Source organism: Corythoichthys intestinalis, chromosome 18, assembly GCF_030265065.1.
Source record: "Corythoichthys intestinalis isolate RoL2023-P3 chromosome 18, ASM3026506v1, whole genome shotgun sequence".
Lineage (NCBI taxonomy): Eukaryota > Metazoa > Chordata > Actinopteri > Syngnathiformes > Syngnathidae > Corythoichthys > Corythoichthys intestinalis.
In genome coordinates this window covers 24,336,824-24,356,039 of record NC_080412.1, presented here as the reverse complement: position 1 = coordinate 24,356,039, position 19,216 = coordinate 24,336,824, and the positions used below count along the sequence as shown (strand labels likewise).

General features: G+C 38.1%; 1 protein-coding gene across 1 annotated transcript; it reads left to right on the top strand.

The window, feature by feature from the left end:
• Nucleotides 1–139: 139 nt before the first annotated feature.
• Nucleotides 140–19,071, top strand: ei24 (EI24 autophagy associated transmembrane protein). Its single transcript, XM_057821580.1, has 11 exons — nt 140–268; nt 879–1,015; nt 5,091–5,236; nt 7,683–7,743; nt 7,852–7,918; nt 8,011–8,135; nt 11,270–11,389; nt 11,522–11,633; nt 11,709–11,820; nt 16,499–16,573; nt 17,994–19,071. The coding sequence occupies exons 2-11, from the start codon at nt 974–976 to the stop codon at nt 18,154–18,156; spliced, it is 1,023 nt and encodes a 340-aa protein (XP_057677563.1). The 5' UTR covers nt 140–268; nt 879–973; the 3' UTR covers nt 18,157–19,071.
• The last annotated feature ends 145 nt before the right edge of the window (nt 19,072–19,216 follow it).

Sequence of the window (19,216 nt, the reverse complement as noted above, 5' to 3'; positions counted from 1 at the left end):
ATAGACTTTGCAAACTATTGTCTTTTTTTCTGTTTGTGCTCGCACTCTCATTCATTTCCCCTACTATAAGATGCTTATTTATTACCAGCGAGTAGAAACAATAAAGAGGACTACATGTCCCATGATTCCTTAGGGTTGGAGCTTGCGCAATGTGTTTTCACTCGGCCCTAGTAGTGTCTTCTGTTGTTGTTGTTGCTGCATCCATATTCAGGAGATAGAGAATCCAGATACCATAAACGTCTATTTATTCAATTGCCTGACGCATGAGGTAACAAGCACATTGCTAACGATTGAGCTCTTTCCTCGCGTGTTAAAATATTGTACCATGTTGGCATTTATCGCCAGAGTTACACGAGGTGTTGAACATTACTTGTTAGCTAGCAACATAAACAAGCTAGCACGGTGCCGACACATAGTGAGAGTATAAAATTCAAGCCGGTTTTTAAAGACAAATATGACGGTTTTTGACGTCGTGGCTCTTCTTGTGCATGCTATAAAGAAATTGACGCTTTACGTTGCCCAACTGAACCCACGTCAACTTAAAAATGTTTTTTTCCCCCTCGAATAATATGAGGCCGTAAATGTCTGTTATAAATCGTCCACATCACATTTAGTGAAACAAACGCAAATTCGATTATTGTGATTGTTATTTTTCTTAGTCAGTTTTTACACTTTTGATTTGTTATGTTTACATGTTTGAAAGTGACTTTGTTCTTTCACGTACATGATGATTCATAACAAGATAAAGACATTCTCATATTTGCTTCATACTCCTTGATTATAATCTATGTGTATTACTTTTCATGCTCTGTTGTCTTTTTAGAACCGAAAGAGATAACATCCCTCTCCTGTTTTGCTCTGTTTGGGTAATGTGGCAGGTTACTGGGAAATCATCTTCCTGCCATGAGAGCTGTCCACCAAGTCGATTTCCCCCCGTCCATTTGCAGTTGATGGCTCTGCAGCTGGTACAGAGATGACAGACAGTGTCAGAGCCTTTCTCCGCAATGTTGCGACGGTCAGTAGCAACACACATGAACCCACAATAAATGGCAAAAAGGTTAGGTTGAAAGATGCTGAAAGTAAATTTACCAATACGTAAAGCTATTTTTCTTATTGGGGAAAAAAATTCCAAGGCCGAAAGACCCCAAATTCAATACATCAACAACAAACATGATGCATGCAGTCCACTTTGCCTACGTCCCATGTTATTGGAGCACTACTATGATTTTGCTTCTTCTAGTATGTACAGTACAGCTACATAAAGTTTATTCTACATGTCTCATGACCACTCTTTGATGCCAGATGTGAATATTTTAAAGCGATCCACAGATAGAAAGACAAGTAATTCTTAAAAGATAAATGTGAGTACAAGTTAAAATAATTTGATTATAAAACCCCTCTTAATGTTTTCATTTTAATAAAAATTGTAAATTCATTTTAACTACGGTAGTAGGTAGCCATTGTTGTTGACGTCGCAGGGCGGTGACTTCACATGGACACGCTGCCGAACTTCCACAGTGTTACTCTTTAACTACATAAACATGTTGTCGGTTCTGCCCTTCCAATTTGAACCTGAGCGGAATATTAATGAGAAGAACAGCCCTGTCGATATTTCACAAAACGAGCAGCAAAAGCTAAACGAAATATTCATATCTTGATATTTAAAGGTACAACTCCTAGTATGAATTACATTCATCTAAAACAGGGGTCCCCAAACTTTTTCCTGTGGGGGGCCACAAAAATGTTTTCCTTCGCTGATGAGGGGCCGGGGTCAGTTTGTAACAGAAAAAGTGTGACGATTGCTGGAGTGCCTGAATGTAAAAATTGTTTTTCAGATAGCCACAATCAAATAACCCTTTTTGGATTCTTCACGGAACAAAAGTAAATAAAATAATAATATATTATATAATAATAAATAATAATAACTGAAAAAGAGGGTTAATTTGACTGGGGATCCCTCTGTGGGTGTGTGGTATAAAGCCGGCGACGCAGTAGAGCAGGGCGGTAAACCGAAAATTTACCGTCACCGAAATTCTTAACGATGACCGACGTAATTTTGACCATGTCGGTAAATTCGGTAAATTAATAAAACAAGAAAATATAGTCTTTTCATCCCGCTTTGATTCTGTTGTTCGTCTATGTTCATTCCCCTTTAAGAAAGCAGTCAATGGGCTTACGTAGAGAGTCACGTGATCATCAAGAAGCCAATCAAACAAAGGCCTGGTAAGCTAACGCTAGCAGCTAACGCTACAAGCAAAACGTGATGGAGTGTGGCTTAAGGTAGGTTCACCAAACTTTCACCCGACATTTAGTAGACTCTTGGTGGCATCCAGACGGACTTTCACCCGCTGTCCTCCCTTGTTCTCACGATTTCCAGAGATGGTGCTTTCGTGGCTTTCTACTTGTAGCCAGGCTAACGCTAGCTAGCGGCTAACACTACAAATGAACGTGATGGAGTCGGATAGCGGCTCTAACCTTGTCGAAACGCCTGAACTTAATGAGTGGATTGGGCACGGACAGCATCTAGCAACTACTATGTGGCGTTATTTTGTATCTGTCTGTGTGTGATTCCTCTGATAGCTTTTGTGATGGTAAAGCATTCAGCATAAAGTACAATCCAACGGCGAAACTTATAATGACCGAGAAATGGCCCCAGCTATTTTTCTGTATGTGCTTATTTCTGTGTCATTATTGCTATCATAAAATCTTAAGCGTTTCATTTGAAAAAGATCAATATAGCTTTAATGTGTGTGTGTCTCTCTGTTTGTTTGGGGGTTCATTTGTGCGTGCATTTATTAAAAAATGCACATAAAGTAAACACTTGTATTTAATAATTATGTCACAGCAGCCATTAACAATAAGTTGTCTTTTTGAAGTGTACTGTTCAAGCTGCAAGTCATTTGTGTTACAATGACATGTTTGCACAGGCATATTGATTTTGATCATGTACATTGTTCAAGTCATACACGCTGTTATAAATGTTCATACTTGAATTCTTATTGCTTACGATACATTTTTATAAACTTAATGTTTAGACTGCATGTACAATTGTTAAATACGGTATATGAAATTGAATGCTGGTAAATAAATCAACAAGAAACAGTTAATCTGTATTTCATGCATTGATTCAGATTTTCAAATTATATAACAGTACGCTTGGGCGAATTTATCGTCATTTATCGTTATCGAGATAAATCTGCTCAATTTATCGTGATACATGTTTAAGGCCATATCGCCCAGCCTTACGACGCAGTATGAGATTTATTTTGTTGTATTGTGAAGAAATTAGAATAAAATGCCACATGAACATTGCTTTGATCGGACATGGTTGGCACTGGATCATGAAACCTCTTAACGAATGTGGCTAAAGAGTGTAAATATTTTAAGGGTGCACAATATCCATTTTTTGAAACCGATATCGATAACTTCCTGCTCCTCAAAGCCGATATCGATAACCGATAATAAATATATAATTTTTTAAATGTAAATTCTTTTTGAACCCCTGGAGGTTAAAAACTAGTGGTGGATTCAACATAGATGTGCCTTTGACCTAACCAGATTTTTCATGATGACATGAACATTATTATAATGAACAAAACAAAGACAAGAACAGTCGCGACTTCAAAAAAAGTGCCAATATTTATTTTTTCAATATAATTTGAGTCAATCACAATCAATTAGTCAATATCATTGAAGAGGTGTTCCCTGAACAATGAGCACTGAACTAAAACATAAACCCAACAGGTATTGTGCTTTGTCATTAGATAAAAACATTTGGTGCTCGAGGAGATGAGACTTATGGTCTTGATCCATTAAACAACTTAACCTGGCAATTATGGGACAGCGAGCCTATCAATAATCAAAAGGCCTCTCAATAACTTGTAAAAATAACACTTTAAAATGCAAACATTTGCTAATTGCCATAGTAAGGTTCATCACTCAATGATAGAAAAATAAGGCCTTTAGAACAGTAACAAAACCTTGCATAAGCCAAGGCTAGGATTCAAGTAAAGAAATACTTACAGGTAAATGTTGATAAATTTAACTGAAACAAAAAGTGCATTAAGACTCTTCACAGTATCCAAAAGTAAATAACTACGACACTGAAACAAGTTATAAATTTAGTGAACGCGCATTCCTCGTTATCAAATATGGTAGAACAAAAAGCATTAATGGCTTGCCTTATAATAACCCACATAAAAACCGTAGTGAATGAACCCATTTTCAATGAAGCATGAGATTTCTTCTTCGTACAGTACGAAATCCTTATCCAGCCACTGCGCCGTCAGACCAGGTAAGCTGACATTACACGTCCATATGTCCGTGGTGAAACTTACGTGCCGTGCATGTTTGCCGAGTTGGACGAGTGTGGCTATCTCATTATAATTTGCCGGTAAACATTCATCTGAAAAGTGGCGGTGGCTTGGAATGATGAACCTGGGATGAGCAGCTTCTTTTGCAGCTCGCGCGTCCCCGTACTCTTTTAAAACACCATCGAAGCGATTGTGATCTTTTAAGTGGCTTATTAAGATGTGTTGTTGCTCGACAACTTTTCCCCTACACGTGGAACGTAGGCTTTGCATGTGTTACAAATTGCAAGTGAAGCGTTCTCCACCGACAATAAAAAAAAAAATCCCACACAACCGACGCCATGCTTGTTGTTTACTTGCCAGCCATGCTGCACACTGCTGTCACTTAAGCGTTACGTCACAGAAAGGGAGCGCTCGATTTGTTGTAAAACTCCCTCTTCGTGAACCACAAACGGTCACTGATACGTTGTACTGGCAAAACAGGATTGGAAACAAACATACACATTCCAATCCGCCAACACCGTGCCAAAAATATTATACGTATATTATCGGTCCTATTAATAATGTTATTGGATTTATTGGTATGATGTCATAATTCCTATTATCGGACCAATAATTATCGGACCAATAATTATCGTGTACCTGTAAAATATTTCATAGCCACATTGTGTGTAGTCCCCACAAAAACGTGGTTATGTTATTAAATCTTTATTTAGATAGAATCTTTATTTTAAATAGATTTAAAAACACATATTCTCTTATTACTTTGGGACCTTGCAGGGGATCAAGGACTCCATATTGGGGATTGGAACCATCTCCAAGCTGGATGCCCGCATCCAGCAGAAAAGGGAGGAGCAGCGCCGGAGAAGGGCCAGCGGGGCTTTGGCACTGAGACGGGCCCAAAGTGAGGAGCGGAAACCAGATAAGTATGTCAAACAGTTCCCTTGATCTAAAGGCTTGTTAAGGCTCTTTTTTTAGACTGAACAGTCACAAAGCACAGAAATCCGGACAACAAAACAAATATGAACAACATGCGTCTCACTCTGAATTAGGGCTGGGCGATGTGGCCTTAAGTACTTATCAATGTAAATTGAGCAGATTTACCTTGATAACGATAAATTCGCCCAAGCAGATTGTATAATTTGAAAATCTGAATAAATGCATAAAATTCAAATGAACCATTTCACGTTGATTTATTTCAAGATCGAAGCTACAAACCTGTCAATCTTCGTTAACTTTATGTAGCAAACTCCAGGGAACTGCTGACCAAGAGAAGCAGCAGGAGGGCGAGTGAGATGTTGTACGAGCATGAAGCAGAAAAATATAAAAATTTTATTTTAAATATATTTTCAAAATTAAAAACCCGATCCTTTTCCCCTGATTCCGATCCTCTGAAAAATGGCGCTGTCGGCCTGATTTCCGATCACGTGATCGTATCGGGACATCCCTTTGCAATCTATGGAACCCCAAAAGGGTCAAAATTGAATAAATAAAAACGACATTTTGAAATGAATACTATTTTGATCATTCACAGATAAATTGTGTAATATGGTCCTTAAATTGTAAAATAAGGTACGGTGATCCCTCGTTTTTCGCGGTTAATGGGGATCGCCACCTCCCATAGTAATGAATCATTTGAAAGTTAGCTAAGTGCAGAATATCAAATGGGAAACCAAATGCCATTTTTGTTCTTCTTTTTTTTGATCCAAAATGACTTATCTTGTCCTGCAAAGTGCACGTTATGACATATAAATAATGGCAATGCAAGGAAATAATGTCAATGTTTTTTAGCTAGGTATAGACCCTACTCACGTGACGTCACAGCCACGCCCCCGCGCCATGTTGTCCAGATACTAGTCATGTTAATGCATTAGCGCTTCGTAAATTCCTCCTATTATGGCGTGTTTTTCTGCTCGTTAACATTAATAATCAAAATGGTGAAGTCGTGTGTGGCGGTTGGTTGCAAAAACAGAGAAGATAGACGGAGAGACTTGAATTTTTACCGTATTCCGAGAGACCCGAAGAGGAGACCGAGATTGACTGCTGCAATTCGACGAGAAAACTGGGCTCCAAACGACTACCACAGATTACGTAGTAGTCATTTTATATCTGGTAAGATGCATTTAATATATATTTAGAGGGTTTTGGGCTGAGAACCACAATTAAGATCATTGCTAGGCTAATCGCCGACAACATACACTCAGACGTTGTGAATGAACTACCTGAAAATATATAATTATAAGGGGATAATCAGACAGTTGTCATACAATTAATTTACAATTTCACTATTGAGGTCAAAAGCCAAAAAATAAATTCAACTAGGGACAATCTGGAGTAGTGCTATCGCACTTCATATTTATTACGTATTATATATGTATACAGTGAGAGTGCTATCGCTAAACCATATAAACATTAAAAGCCCTAGCTCCATTGACAAATGATATGAAATACATTAGACTTGACAGTGGATGTTAGCAAGAACAAAAGATTTTGAATTGAAAATTTCGTAACTCACCTTCCGAGCACAAGATTCCTGCCGAATTTTCGTGTACGAGGACCTGTTTCACCCAACCAGCAACGTAGCATTTATAAGCCTCCAAGCTCTTAAAGTTTTTCAAACTTTCGTGAGAATAGGCTGATTTTGTGTGGACAAGATAGTTGTAAATATTAGGATATCAGATGTCAGGCGAAGCCAGCGGGTCGAAAAACATCGATTTAGGCATCAAATACGGATCTGGCGAATGGATAAACTGAAGCTTTTCCACGTAACGCCTTTTATGCAACGGATCCAATGAGTTTACAGCGTCAGATAACACCGGGGCTTCCATGAATTGCTCTATAACTTGCTCGACTAATTGAAAACAATGAGAATAGGTCTGAAAAAGAGGTACAATATGGCGGCCGGAAACAGCGACACGCCCATTTTGTGACGTAGGTGAGTAGGGTCTATACTGCCATATACTGGCTAATATAATGGGAAAATAACTTTGGTTCCCTAAGTTGTAGACATTTTCTCGCATGTTGCAGCTGTCGCAATTATATGACGTCAAACACTACACGCACTGGATGATGCATTCGTTGCCACAGCAACCCGTCAGATTGGTTAATAATGCGGCCCAGTCCGAACAGACCCAATTCCGATTGGACACTTGCAGAATAACAATGTGAACAGCCAGCCCTAAAAATCAGATCTGAGGGTGAACGCAGTCTAAACGCAGCCCAAGGATGTCTGTCTAGACTCCAAACCAATCTGTTGTGGTACGGGGGCAAAATCACTGTTTAGTAGCATGTCTACCTGTATTGTCTTGGTAAGGAGTCAGTTGAGGACATTTTAGCACATATTTCATTTATTTTATTCATGTATTTTTTTAGTGACCCCAAAGTAGCCAGCAGGATTTTTCAATGCTGTGCCTGGAATGGAGGAGTCTTCTGGGTAAGAAGTACTATCTGCGTTTGCCCTTTTCTAATACAAGCATGTCTGCAATGATCATGCTTGAGAATCTCTCAAAATGTTACAATTTGAATGATCTCTTCTTTTCAGCTCAGTCTGTTTCTCTTCTACCGGGTATTTATTCCACTGCTCCAGACCCTCTCAGCAAAAATTATCGGTATGCATCCTTTTGTGAAATGGAAGGGACTTATTGATGGATTATTAAGTTGTGGAGTACACTTCTCAGACAACAAATTTTACTTGCTTTAGGTGACCCCTCCCTTCATGGCAGTGTCTGGTCATGGTTAGAGTTTATTCTGACATCTGTCTTCAGTGCTCTCTGGGTTCTCCCATTGTTTGTCCTCAGCAAGATTGTCAATGCCATCTGGTTTCAGGTTGGTCCCCTGATGTGATCATAATGCATGCATATAAACGGTCTAATGCGCTCATTATTTTTCTTATTCGCATCATATAACATGTAACGCAACACCTCAACTGATTCAGAAGTGTTTTTTTTTTTTCTCAAGTTCTCCCAAGAATCCTTGAGCTTTGCCATATATTGGCCTTAAATATTTTGTGGTAGAGAGCAAAAGTGTGATCTGGCATAGAAAATGCGTAGGAAGAGCTTTTCAGACATTAGCGGGAAAACTGTTTGAGTAAACATTTTTGAAAACCACATTTCTTGAATTTAAAAAAAAAAAAAAAAACTATTTCAAATGATCAGCTCATCAGTAAGCTCTGCAGGAGCCTGATAACAATCCTGATTATTTGAGTCAGGTGTGTTGGAGGAGCGAGACATGGAAAACAAGCTGGATAGGGACCTTCGAGGACCGGAGTTGGCTACCCCTGATTTTGTGAAAGCACAACAAAAATAATATTCCTATCCCTCTCAAAAAAAATGTTCATTCCCAATCAAAATAGTTGTGGAAAATACACATAAGACTTACTCAGACTTTGGTCAAACTCTATTTAAACATTTCGTTTTTACTTAACAAATACACTGGATGGCAATATTTAGTCACAATATACAAACTATCAGAGGTCTCGTACGTTGTGAAGCCAGCACTCAAATGACCATGAAGTACAATGGAAACAGGGAACTACGGTGTCAGTCGAGGGACAAAACACAATCATTGGCTTGATTTCTAAGTAATTTAAAACTCGCCTTTGACACCTTGTGGTCTATTTCAATCACTACCTCACGTAGTCAAAGACTGTGGAAGAAGGGCAGGGATTTTTTGATTGAAAATTTGACTAATTTTATTAAAACGAAAACATTAATAGGGGTTTTAATATAAAATTACTATAACTTGTACTCAAATTTATCTTTTAAGAACTACAAGTCTTTCTATCCGTGTATCCCTTTAACAGAAAGAATGTTAATAATGTTAATGCCATCTTGTGAATTTATTGTTATAATAAACAAATATAGTACTAATGTACAGTATGTTGAATGTATATAATCCGTCTTGTGTTTTATCTTTCCATTCCAACAATAATTTACAGAAAAATATGGCATATTTTAGAGATGGTGGGAATTGCAATTAATTACGATTAATTAATTTTTAAGCTGTGATTAACTCGATTAAAAATCTTAATCGTTTGACAGCCCTACTTTTTTTTAAGTAAGATTAACAACACTGCTCACAGTAGACATCCACCTACGATGAAAATTTCAGACCTAAGCTTTAGAAAATACAACAGTAAAGAAAAGTAAAATTTCGAAGTTGTGATCACAAACCCAAACTTTTTGGGAGACAAAAGTGTTTTTATATGTCAATGCAACGAAACAAACTACGAAATACCACTTAAAACCTGGGAACAAAACATTCGTTACATGGTGTAATCATTGTGTATTTTTCAAAATCACATTTCGTAAAAGGTACTCCACTAGGTTGTCAGAAAAGATCTCAAACACATCGCTCATTTCCTAATCGTTTTTGTAAATGTCCTAATGGGGAATCAACATTTTGCGGGTATCGGTTTAAAGATGGAGAGTGCCGTTTGCTATTTTCATTCATAATAATTCTAACCGATTATGAAATCTATCTACTGTAAAAAAGTTGAATTTTTTTTTCTCGACAGTCCACAGAATAGTGTTTCTTCAAAAGTCGTACGAATCATCAAAATGTGTCACAGCAAATGTCAGCTGAGCCTTTGTGTTTTTTTTTTTGTTTTTTTTTTTCCTCCCAGCAGTGAACTTTTTAAAACTGCCCTATCGATACAATTTTCGCTTGGCTTTTTTTTCCATAGTTGTGTCATGAACACTGACCTTGACCGGGGCCATTAACACCAGCAGTTCTTTAGATGGTGTACTCTTGTTTTTTATAGAACCTCCTGTGTCGCCATTGCACTCTTGGATTAATTTTTGGTTAACTGTAGTGTTGTTTTTGGCGATTCATTTTCATCGTAGTCTTTTGGACGATAATACTTAGTAGTCTTAGTCATATTTTAGTCATCTCAAAATTGATTTTTGTCTGGAAAATTAAAAAATGTACTCAATAAAAAAATTAAGTTTTCAACTATTTTGAATGAACATTGACAGACAAGCACATATTGTGGCGGCTACAACGACAACACCAACTTGGTGATAATACAGACTAGGCAGGAAAACAGTATTTAATTATTTATACCCACCTGGACGCCACGAACTGTATGTAAAAAAAAAAAAAAAAAAAAAGAAAAAAAAACTGTCTGAGAGTTTAAGAGGACACTCGCCATTAGCATTAGCCTAATGCTAATGCGAATTCTATGCTAAAGCTACGAGTTACATTTAGTTTGTGATGATCACTTAGCACAGACCTTAAAGGCTAAAGCAACAATGTATGTTCTCTCTGGCCAAGATAAGAAAACTTACTGTATGTGGCATTGCACGGAGACTTGACACTGGTGAGTTGGGGAGGGGGTGCAGCACGTCACATGGGTGACACAAACAGACACTGCTACGATGCAGGCTAACTACATATAAAATGTCACACATTGTGAACATGTGACGGAAACAATTGCGCATTTTCATCGCGTTCTCGCCTCGTCAGGCGAAAACTGGCATTCATTTTGTTATGTTTTAGTTTTAAGTGTTCATTGACAAAATATTTTAATTATGGTCATCGTTGACGAAAACAGCACTGGTCTGACCACTCATGCCAAGATAAACTGCTGTTCACAGTTTTTGGAATTTGAAGATAAAATGGTTTGAAGGACTACCAACGCATTGGAAAAAGCGTTTTTAATACTTTCCACAGTAACAGATTGAAATCACTTTGTTCCAGGTTTGTTCTTGATTCTTTTTTTGGGTCATATCGTCATGCATTAGTTTTTGATATGTTGGATCGTAGTACTTGTCAAACAAGTGCAGGTGCAATAATCAAACCTGGGTTTAATCAGTTGCATGCTTGAAATGAATTTTTCCAAAACTTTAGTTAAAAACATCTAACTCATGGTTTAACAAGGAGGAAATACTTTTTCACATAAAGTCAGAAAGAATTTTTGGCTTCACTGATGCATGTTAATAGTTGTGTACTTGTTGCAGGATATAGCAGACTTGGCATTCGAAGTATCTGGCTGTAAAGCGCAGCCATTTCCTAGCGTGAGCAAGATCATTGCCGATATGCTCTTTAACCTGCTCCTCCAAGCGCTGTTCCTCATCCAGGTTTGCACCATGACAATGGGATTTGTTTTTTGTTTTCTAAACAGAAATCTGCCAAGATTAGTAAAGCAATTATTTCAACACACATAAAATGAATTATGTCAGTCCCTCACAGTTTTTGTGTGTGTCCTCTAGGGTATGATTGTTAGCCTATTTCCCATCGATGCCATTGGACAGATGGTCAGCCTTCTCCACATGTCTCTTCTCTATTCCCTGTATTGTTTTGAGTACCGCTGGTTCAACCATGGTGAGATATCCCAAAAACCTTTGACATAAACATAATGGTTTTGTTGTGTCAAACTGAAACTAAATGATTTGTAAGGCATCGAGATGCACCAACGGCTGTCCAATATTGAGAGGAATTGGCCCTATTACTTTGGCTTTGGCTTGCCCATGGCTCTGCTGACTGCCTTGCCTTCATCGTACATCATCAGGTAAAGCCTCCATGTTTGAATGATGTTCCATCCCTTGTATCATCGTAGTTTTTTTCTGTAAATGCATAAAGATGATTAGGTGTACTAACATGATTTTTTCCCCTGACGCTTAGGGCGTATAAATAGCCATGAAATTTTGTCATACGGTCATGTGAAAAAATTAGGACACTCCATTAAATATTCAATTCTTTATTAAGTAATGTTCACATAACAATGTCTGATCTTATTTTTCTTTTTCTCTGAAAAAGTGATTTAATTGCAGGTAAACAACAAAAGATAACATTGTTTTACTCATTAAACCTAATATATCAACAAAATTGCATATTGTAACTGAGGAAAAAGTTAGGACACTCGACCACCTAATAGCTAGTCTTACCCCTTTGGCTGAAATAACTTCAGTGAGACGCTTTTTGTAGCCATCTACCAGTCTTTGACATCGGTCTGAAGAAACATTGCCCCACGCCTCAACGCAGAATACTTTCAGCTGTGAGATTTTTTTAGGGGTTTCTTGCCTCTACAACCCGTGTCAAGTAGTGTTGCACCGATACCATTTTTTGGCCCCGATACCGATACCTGGCTGTGCAGTATTGGCCGATACCGATACCATATCGATATCACCCCGATTTTATATATATATATATATATATATATATATATATATATATATATATATATATATATATATATATATATATATATTAGGGCTGCAGCTATCGAATATTTTAGTAATCGAGTAATCGACTGAAAATTCTATAATTATATAATTAATTCTATAATTCTTAATCGAGTAATCGGATAAAACAAATATATTTTTAGGTGAAGAGCAATTATAGATATACATGAGAAAACAAGACATTTTATCATTTTCAGTCAATCAATGTCTTTATTTTTGATGTATATTGTTGAAAACAGCCACCAATTGCATTAGCTAGAATAAAAAAAAAAGACTAATTCACTGCTTTCACTCAAAAAACCTTTAGATCTTATTTAATATATATATATATGTATATATATATATATATATATATATACACACACCTAAAAATGCCTTTACGCTTGATATCACACATCACTTAAAAGTTAGGATTTTTTCCCCACGTTTTTCAATTGAATTTCTATTTGTGTCAACCCATTTTTAAGTTCTAGTTAAGTTTTAAGTTAGTCTAAACTGTAAGTCCTGATAGGATTTTTAGTTTTTGCACTGTTCAAAATAAATGTATGATACAGGCTGTATTGGAGCACATTAGAGACTAGTGCTATTTGGTGTTTTATCCAGCAATGACTACTGAGCTAAAATTGATAGTTAGCATTACTGAGTTTTTATTTGACACCCTCATCACTCCACAACGCTATGTTATGTTAAAACCTGTATGTAAGACACGTTAGCCACGCATCGAAAGTGGTCTTAATTAATTGAAACCTAGCCCTCCGCAGGGCTAACGTAAGATGAGCTAGTAGTGACAGTAACGTTAATCTTATATATTAGCGCTTAGCGCTCTTTATTAGCGCTTAGCGCTCTACTGCTTTAAGATGGCGGCTGTTTGCTAACGCTGCCCAGACGCGGCCTAGTCTGTCAATAAGCATCTAGTTCAACATACATGTGATCTCTATGAGACTCATCAGACGCTAGCTACAACTAACGTAGCATGTGCGGGCTAGTATTTAGCAACGTCGGCGTCGTTTGTAGCGGTTGTCGGCTGCAGTAAGTTTTTTTTTTTTTTTTTCCCCCTTCCTCCTCTCCTCACGTGACATCAGCGCGTTGTCCCGCATTAAAAGTAGTCCGAGCAAAACGTGATGCTTAGAGCTGTCAAAATAAACGATTACTCGAGGTGAATAAAATTACTCGGATCAGTTTTTAAACTCGAGTTGCTCGAGTATTCGTTTCAGCTCTAATATATATATATATATTTTCTTAATTTTTTTTTTTTTCAAAGAGCTACATAATTGGATGTGAAATCATTGCTATCAAGGCTTTGTCAGGCTGTTGCTTACCTTTGCAAAATAGGAAAAAGTACACTAAACCCTAGTAGACAATAGTTGAATAAACCTTCCGCTCTCAAAGGCCAAAATAGTGCTAAATTTGTGAAATTAATAAAACATGTATAATACTAGCACAACAGTAAGAAAGTAACATAATAATAAAAAACTCTGAATGAACTGAATAAACTTTTTTAAACCTCTCAAAGTCCAACCAGTGCAACTTTCATGAAATTATTGTCACATTCTGCTGCTGGTTAGATTGTGTTTTGTTGCTGGGCGTGGGGGCGTGGCACTTGAATCCAATGCAGGCTCATCAACGCAGCATTTAAGTACGGGTGATCTCAGAGAAGGCTGCCGAGATATTTGCCTTGCTGATCGCTATTTGACATCTGGCACAGTAATCTCGCTACATTTGCTTGTTATGCCCCTGCATTGGGTTTTTCTGTTAGTGTGCTGCTCTCGTTTGTAACCGCTGCCTATCGTCTTAGTTTGTCCGTCGACCTGCTGTCACGGACTCCTTTTGTTATTTCTACTTTCCCGCGATCCCGTGTTATTTTTTGTTTGCAATCATTAAACCCTTTTATGTATCCCCCGCTTGTTGTCTGCTTCGAGGTTCAACCTTGTTTCCGCATTTGCGGACGCTAACAATTATAAGTAATAATAATTGACCACAGCATCCCGTCTCTCTTTTTTTTCGGGAGGTGGGAGTCCCTTATTTCTATTTCTGAAAGGTGGCAACAATACTTTGGAAACACTTCCCAAATTACTGCGGCATTCCTTTCAGTAAAAGACAATAAAAGTAAAGTAGACGAAGTGAACTGACCAGAGATTGTTGGTCCGGTCCAGCGGCCTTCTTCCTCTGGATAGCAGTCCTGCTCTTGCAGGCTCAAACTCGTTGTGTTCGTTCACGTTTCGTCTTCAAATGTTTTATCAAGTTCGAGGTATTGAAACTGGCCGATTTAACTCCACATCTCCAAACTTTCAGGCCGCAAATCTTGCATGCAGCCATTGATTTTAATCGACGGGATTTCTATTTGGAAATATTTCCCGACCGCCGCCATATTTCCTGGTTTGTTTTTCGTCCATATGAAAAAGCCCCCTTTTGATTGGTCAGGAGTGGCTATTGGCCCGCTCTCATTGGTCTGGAGCAGGCCAATAGCGATAGCTGCTTGGTGTTCACGTGTCATCACACAACACAGAGAGACAGTGTAGTGAGCGCCAGGAGGAGAAAAATGCTGTGGTCAAATGTTATAATAATGGACCGGTAAATGGTATCGGCGCCGTCTTTGTTGGTACTCGCTGATACCGATACCACCATTTTGGGCCGGATCGGCGCCCCCTACCGATACTAGTATCGGTATCGGTGCATCTTTAGTTTCAAGTCACCCCCAAGCATCTCAATGGGATTAAGATCTGGGCTTTGACTCGGCCATTCCAGGACTCTCCATTTCTTCCCTTACAGCCAGTCCTTGGTGGATTTACTGGTATGTTTGGGGTCATTGTCATGTTTCAGGGTCCAGTTTTGCTTCAGCTTCAGTTTTTTTCACAGATGATCTCACATGTTCCTCAAGCACCATTTGATACATGATCAATTTCATGGTGAAATCTATGTTGGTGGCTGGCCAGGTCCTGCTGTAGCAAAGCATCTCCAAACCATGACACTACCGGAAACCTCCATACTTTACAGTAGGTATGAGGTTCGTTTCCTGGAATGCTGTATTGGGTTTATGCCAAACATGTCCTCTGTTCTGGTGTCCAAGTAATTTAATTTTTGATTTATCTTTCCAAAGAATATTATTCCAGAAGTCCTGTTTTTTGTCTACATTCACTCTGGCAAACTTCAGTCTGCCCTTCATGTTCTTCTTGCAGAGGAAAGGTTTCCTCCTTGCACACCTCCCATGAAGGTTAAACTTGTGAAGTCTGTTTCTAATTGTAGAGGCATGCACTTTCACGTCAAGAGTAGCAAGAGCCTGCTGTTGGTCCCGTGGTGACATTTTAGGGTTTTTGGAGACTTCTTTTAGCACCTTGCGGTCTGCTCTCGGGGTGAACTTGCTTGGACGGCCAGACTTGGACATGTTGCCAGTTGTAGACTATTTTCCAGACAGTGGAAAGGCTGATTTTCTTTTCTTTTGAGCTCTTTTGAAATCCCTTACCAGACTCATAAGCGTCTACAATCATCTTTCTGAAGGCCTCAGACAGCTCCTTTGATCTCACCATGGTGTTTTCTCTCACTTCAACAGTCAGGGGCACGCCTTCTTCCAAACACTGGGTAATGATGTTCTAATCATGTGCACCTGATGTGTTACCCCTGTGTGTGGTTTTAGCCATTTTAAGTGGGATTGAATATTGGGGATGTCCTAATTTATTCCTCAACAGAAATTGCATGTATTTAAAATTACATTTTACAGAAAGTTATTTAAAAACTTTTTTTTTCTGATTTAATTGTTTAGTTCTATTATTTGAATCTCTCAAGATTGTTAAAATTGATATTAAATATCCATATGACCAAATACGTTAGAAAACACACAGGCTTCCATTGGGTTTCCAAATTTTTTCACATGACTGTATTTTGAAGCATGCTGATTACTTGATAAATTAGGAAAAGTGACACAAATGAATAAGAATACACTAGGAAGACTAATGTAGGAATGTATAAATATTGAAAAAGAGGCTTTATGTTCTGTTTTGTTCTACCTAGTGGCTGCTTGTTCTCTATACTCTTCCCTCTATTCATCATCAGCGCTAATGAAGCCAAGACACCAACAAAGCTGTAGTAAGTCAGTTTTATAGATTTTATCTGATAGAAGAACAGTTACGGGGTGTTCTCGAGTTATGACTGTGTTTTCATTCCTACGCTGGCAATGTAACCCAGATTTCCGTGAAAGTCACTGTCAAAGTCAAAATTTACATCAAAATAATTGGTCTACCAAAAGTAAAATTCATCAAAATTAAAAAATAAGATGCCCCATTTCCCATTTTTTCTGAGGTGGACGGAGAGTTTCAATGGCTTAATTGCAGCTGAAAGCACGGAATATGAATAAAGCAGTACCCCTACTTAAAAACGTCTACAAATGTAATTCTCAGGTTACGACACGCCTCAATGGGGAAATATTTCCTCTTGTTAAGGAAGAAATTTCAGATTATGAGAGGCAAAAATACTATACAGGTAGACCCCGAGTTACGAACCAGTTCCGTTACTTGGCTTGCAAGGAAACCAAAATTCGAAATTAACCCTTTAACTACCCCTAAATACCCCTTAAAATATCAAAATAACTATCCAAAAACATGTATTATACGTCATATACGAAATAAACGGAAAATGGCCGACGAGACACTGTTACGCGACTAAAAAACGACTGGGGACAAGAGCCGGAGTTGTAAAGTCGTTATTGCGTTAGTGGGGTACGTCGTAACCCGGGGACTACCTGTTGCACCATGAAATCCTGCTGCCCTATTTGTCATAATCTTTCCCATCATGCTTCAATAACACAATTATGCTCTTATTGGCCTATTCTGTGATGACGTTTAAATTTGGGTTTCGCAGTATGATGATGTGCATGGGCCGACGGTATTTTTGTTGTTGTAGCAGTCTTCCCCAAAAAGAGCACAAGTCTCCTCGTGTTTTTTTCCTCACGAAGAAAATTAAAAATATAGAAAATTTAACGAATTTCGTTTGTGCTTGTAACGGATCAGGGCAATTACATGGAAAACGCGTCTCTACTTACGAAATTTTCAGGTTTATTTCCTGAATAGAGGTACCACTGTACTGTAGTCCGTAGCCGACGCCAACAAAACCAACTCCCTAACTCCTCCATATATATATATATTTATATATATATATATCTCTCTCTGAAAACGAGAATTTAACTCGTTTTAAGGACGGGTGTTTTTGCAGTGTGACGCCGTGATGTCAAAAAAGTAGGGCGAAAAAGACAAGCACAATACACTAGCTAAGCAGAAACAGTTGTGCGAAGGACTTAATGGTGGTGAGCCGAATGGGCGTCATAAAGTCGAAACAGCGTAGATCGAGGACATTGTAACCCGAGGAATCCCTGTACATAACTTCTGCCTTCCATCGGTTTCACCTACTGGCGGAGGTAAAAATGGATGTGGGTGTCTGAGCTAAACAGTGATAAATGACACCACAGCAGTTGTTTTCCCTGCTGAGTCATATTTTTTTTTCTAATTTTTAGCCATTTTCAGCTGCGTCTTTTCTCACTGGTGGTGTTGATCAGCAACAAGCTTTTCCACAAGACGGTCCACTTGCAGTCTTCGTTGACGGCATCGGCATCCTCAGAGAAGCTCACACCCCCTCACAACTCCCCCGTCCGACTGAGACCTTTGCCCACCCAGTGATGATAAAGCTGCATGAAGGAACCTCACTTAATGTGACAAAGATTTTTCCAGAAGGATTTCCTTAATTAATGTGTTTTACACTACTGGGTTTACAAATTTTTATCTAATCTCCTCGGCACTTTTATTGATCGTCATTTGTCCACGATGTCAGTGTGACATAACAAATGCCCTGTGCCTCACACTCAAAACGAAACATTTAGTCAAAATTGTTTTCTTTTGTGGTTTGTTTTACTCTTTTTAAATAATGTGCCATTTGAGTGACTCTCCTTTAAGAAATAGCACAATAAATCGTATAGACTTTTGAAGGAACTTGTTTGCTCTTAGAAGCAATTAGGTTGTTGTATTTTTTTTCCAGGTGCAGTACCTGTTTTTTGAGCGTGCAAGCTTTTTGGTCATGTGACTATGGTGAGCCTGCAGCTTGAGGAAGCTTGATGTGAAGTCAAGTTTTTTCTCTATTGAAAAAGATGAATTTTGTGAGACTATTACTAATACAAGCCAAAAACAATATGCTAATGACTGTTTTTTTTTTTTTTTTTTTTTTTTTTTTATTTAATAATGAAAATGGTCCTCAAACTACAAGATGACTGAAAAACTGTTTTAGTCATAAATGTATTTAGAGGTAAATGGGAAGACAAAGTACAAGGCTAAAAACATGAAATTTAGAACACTTTTTGAACCTTGACCATTACTAGTATACCCTAGCTTTCAACAGCTCTTGCAAATATGGTTTCCCTTCACTGTTTTATTTGCCCTGTGTTGACTCTACTACATTGCGTTAAGCAAGACTATGAGGGGCCTAAATTTCACCACATATACAGAATTTCTAAGGGCATAGTGTTTGTGTAAGATGATGTTTGTGAGAGATTTTGTAATGGAGATGCATCTCATTTCAATAAAAACAGTATTTACCACTGATATTTAAGTCTGCAAGTGTGTTTGCAGTATTATGCAAAATGCATTTGCTATCAGTGATTAAAGCCAAAATAATACTGCAGAAAGCTGTGGATAGGTTTGCAAAAGCCTTAAAAGTGATGGCGTCAGATAAAATATTTGCCAATTT

Coding starts and splice junctions, on each gene's coding strand:
- ei24 (XM_057821580.1), top strand. CDS start 974: ATGACAGACAGTGTCAGAGCCTTTCTCCGCAATGTTGCGACG. Junction 1,016..5,090: donor TTCTCCGCAATGTTGCGACG/GTCAGTAGCAAC, acceptor GGGACCTTGCAG/GGGATCAAGGACTCCATATT. Junction 11,390..11,521: donor AAGCGCTGTTCCTCATCCAG/GTTTGCACCATG, acceptor TGTGTCCTCTAG/GGTATGATTGTTAGCCTATT.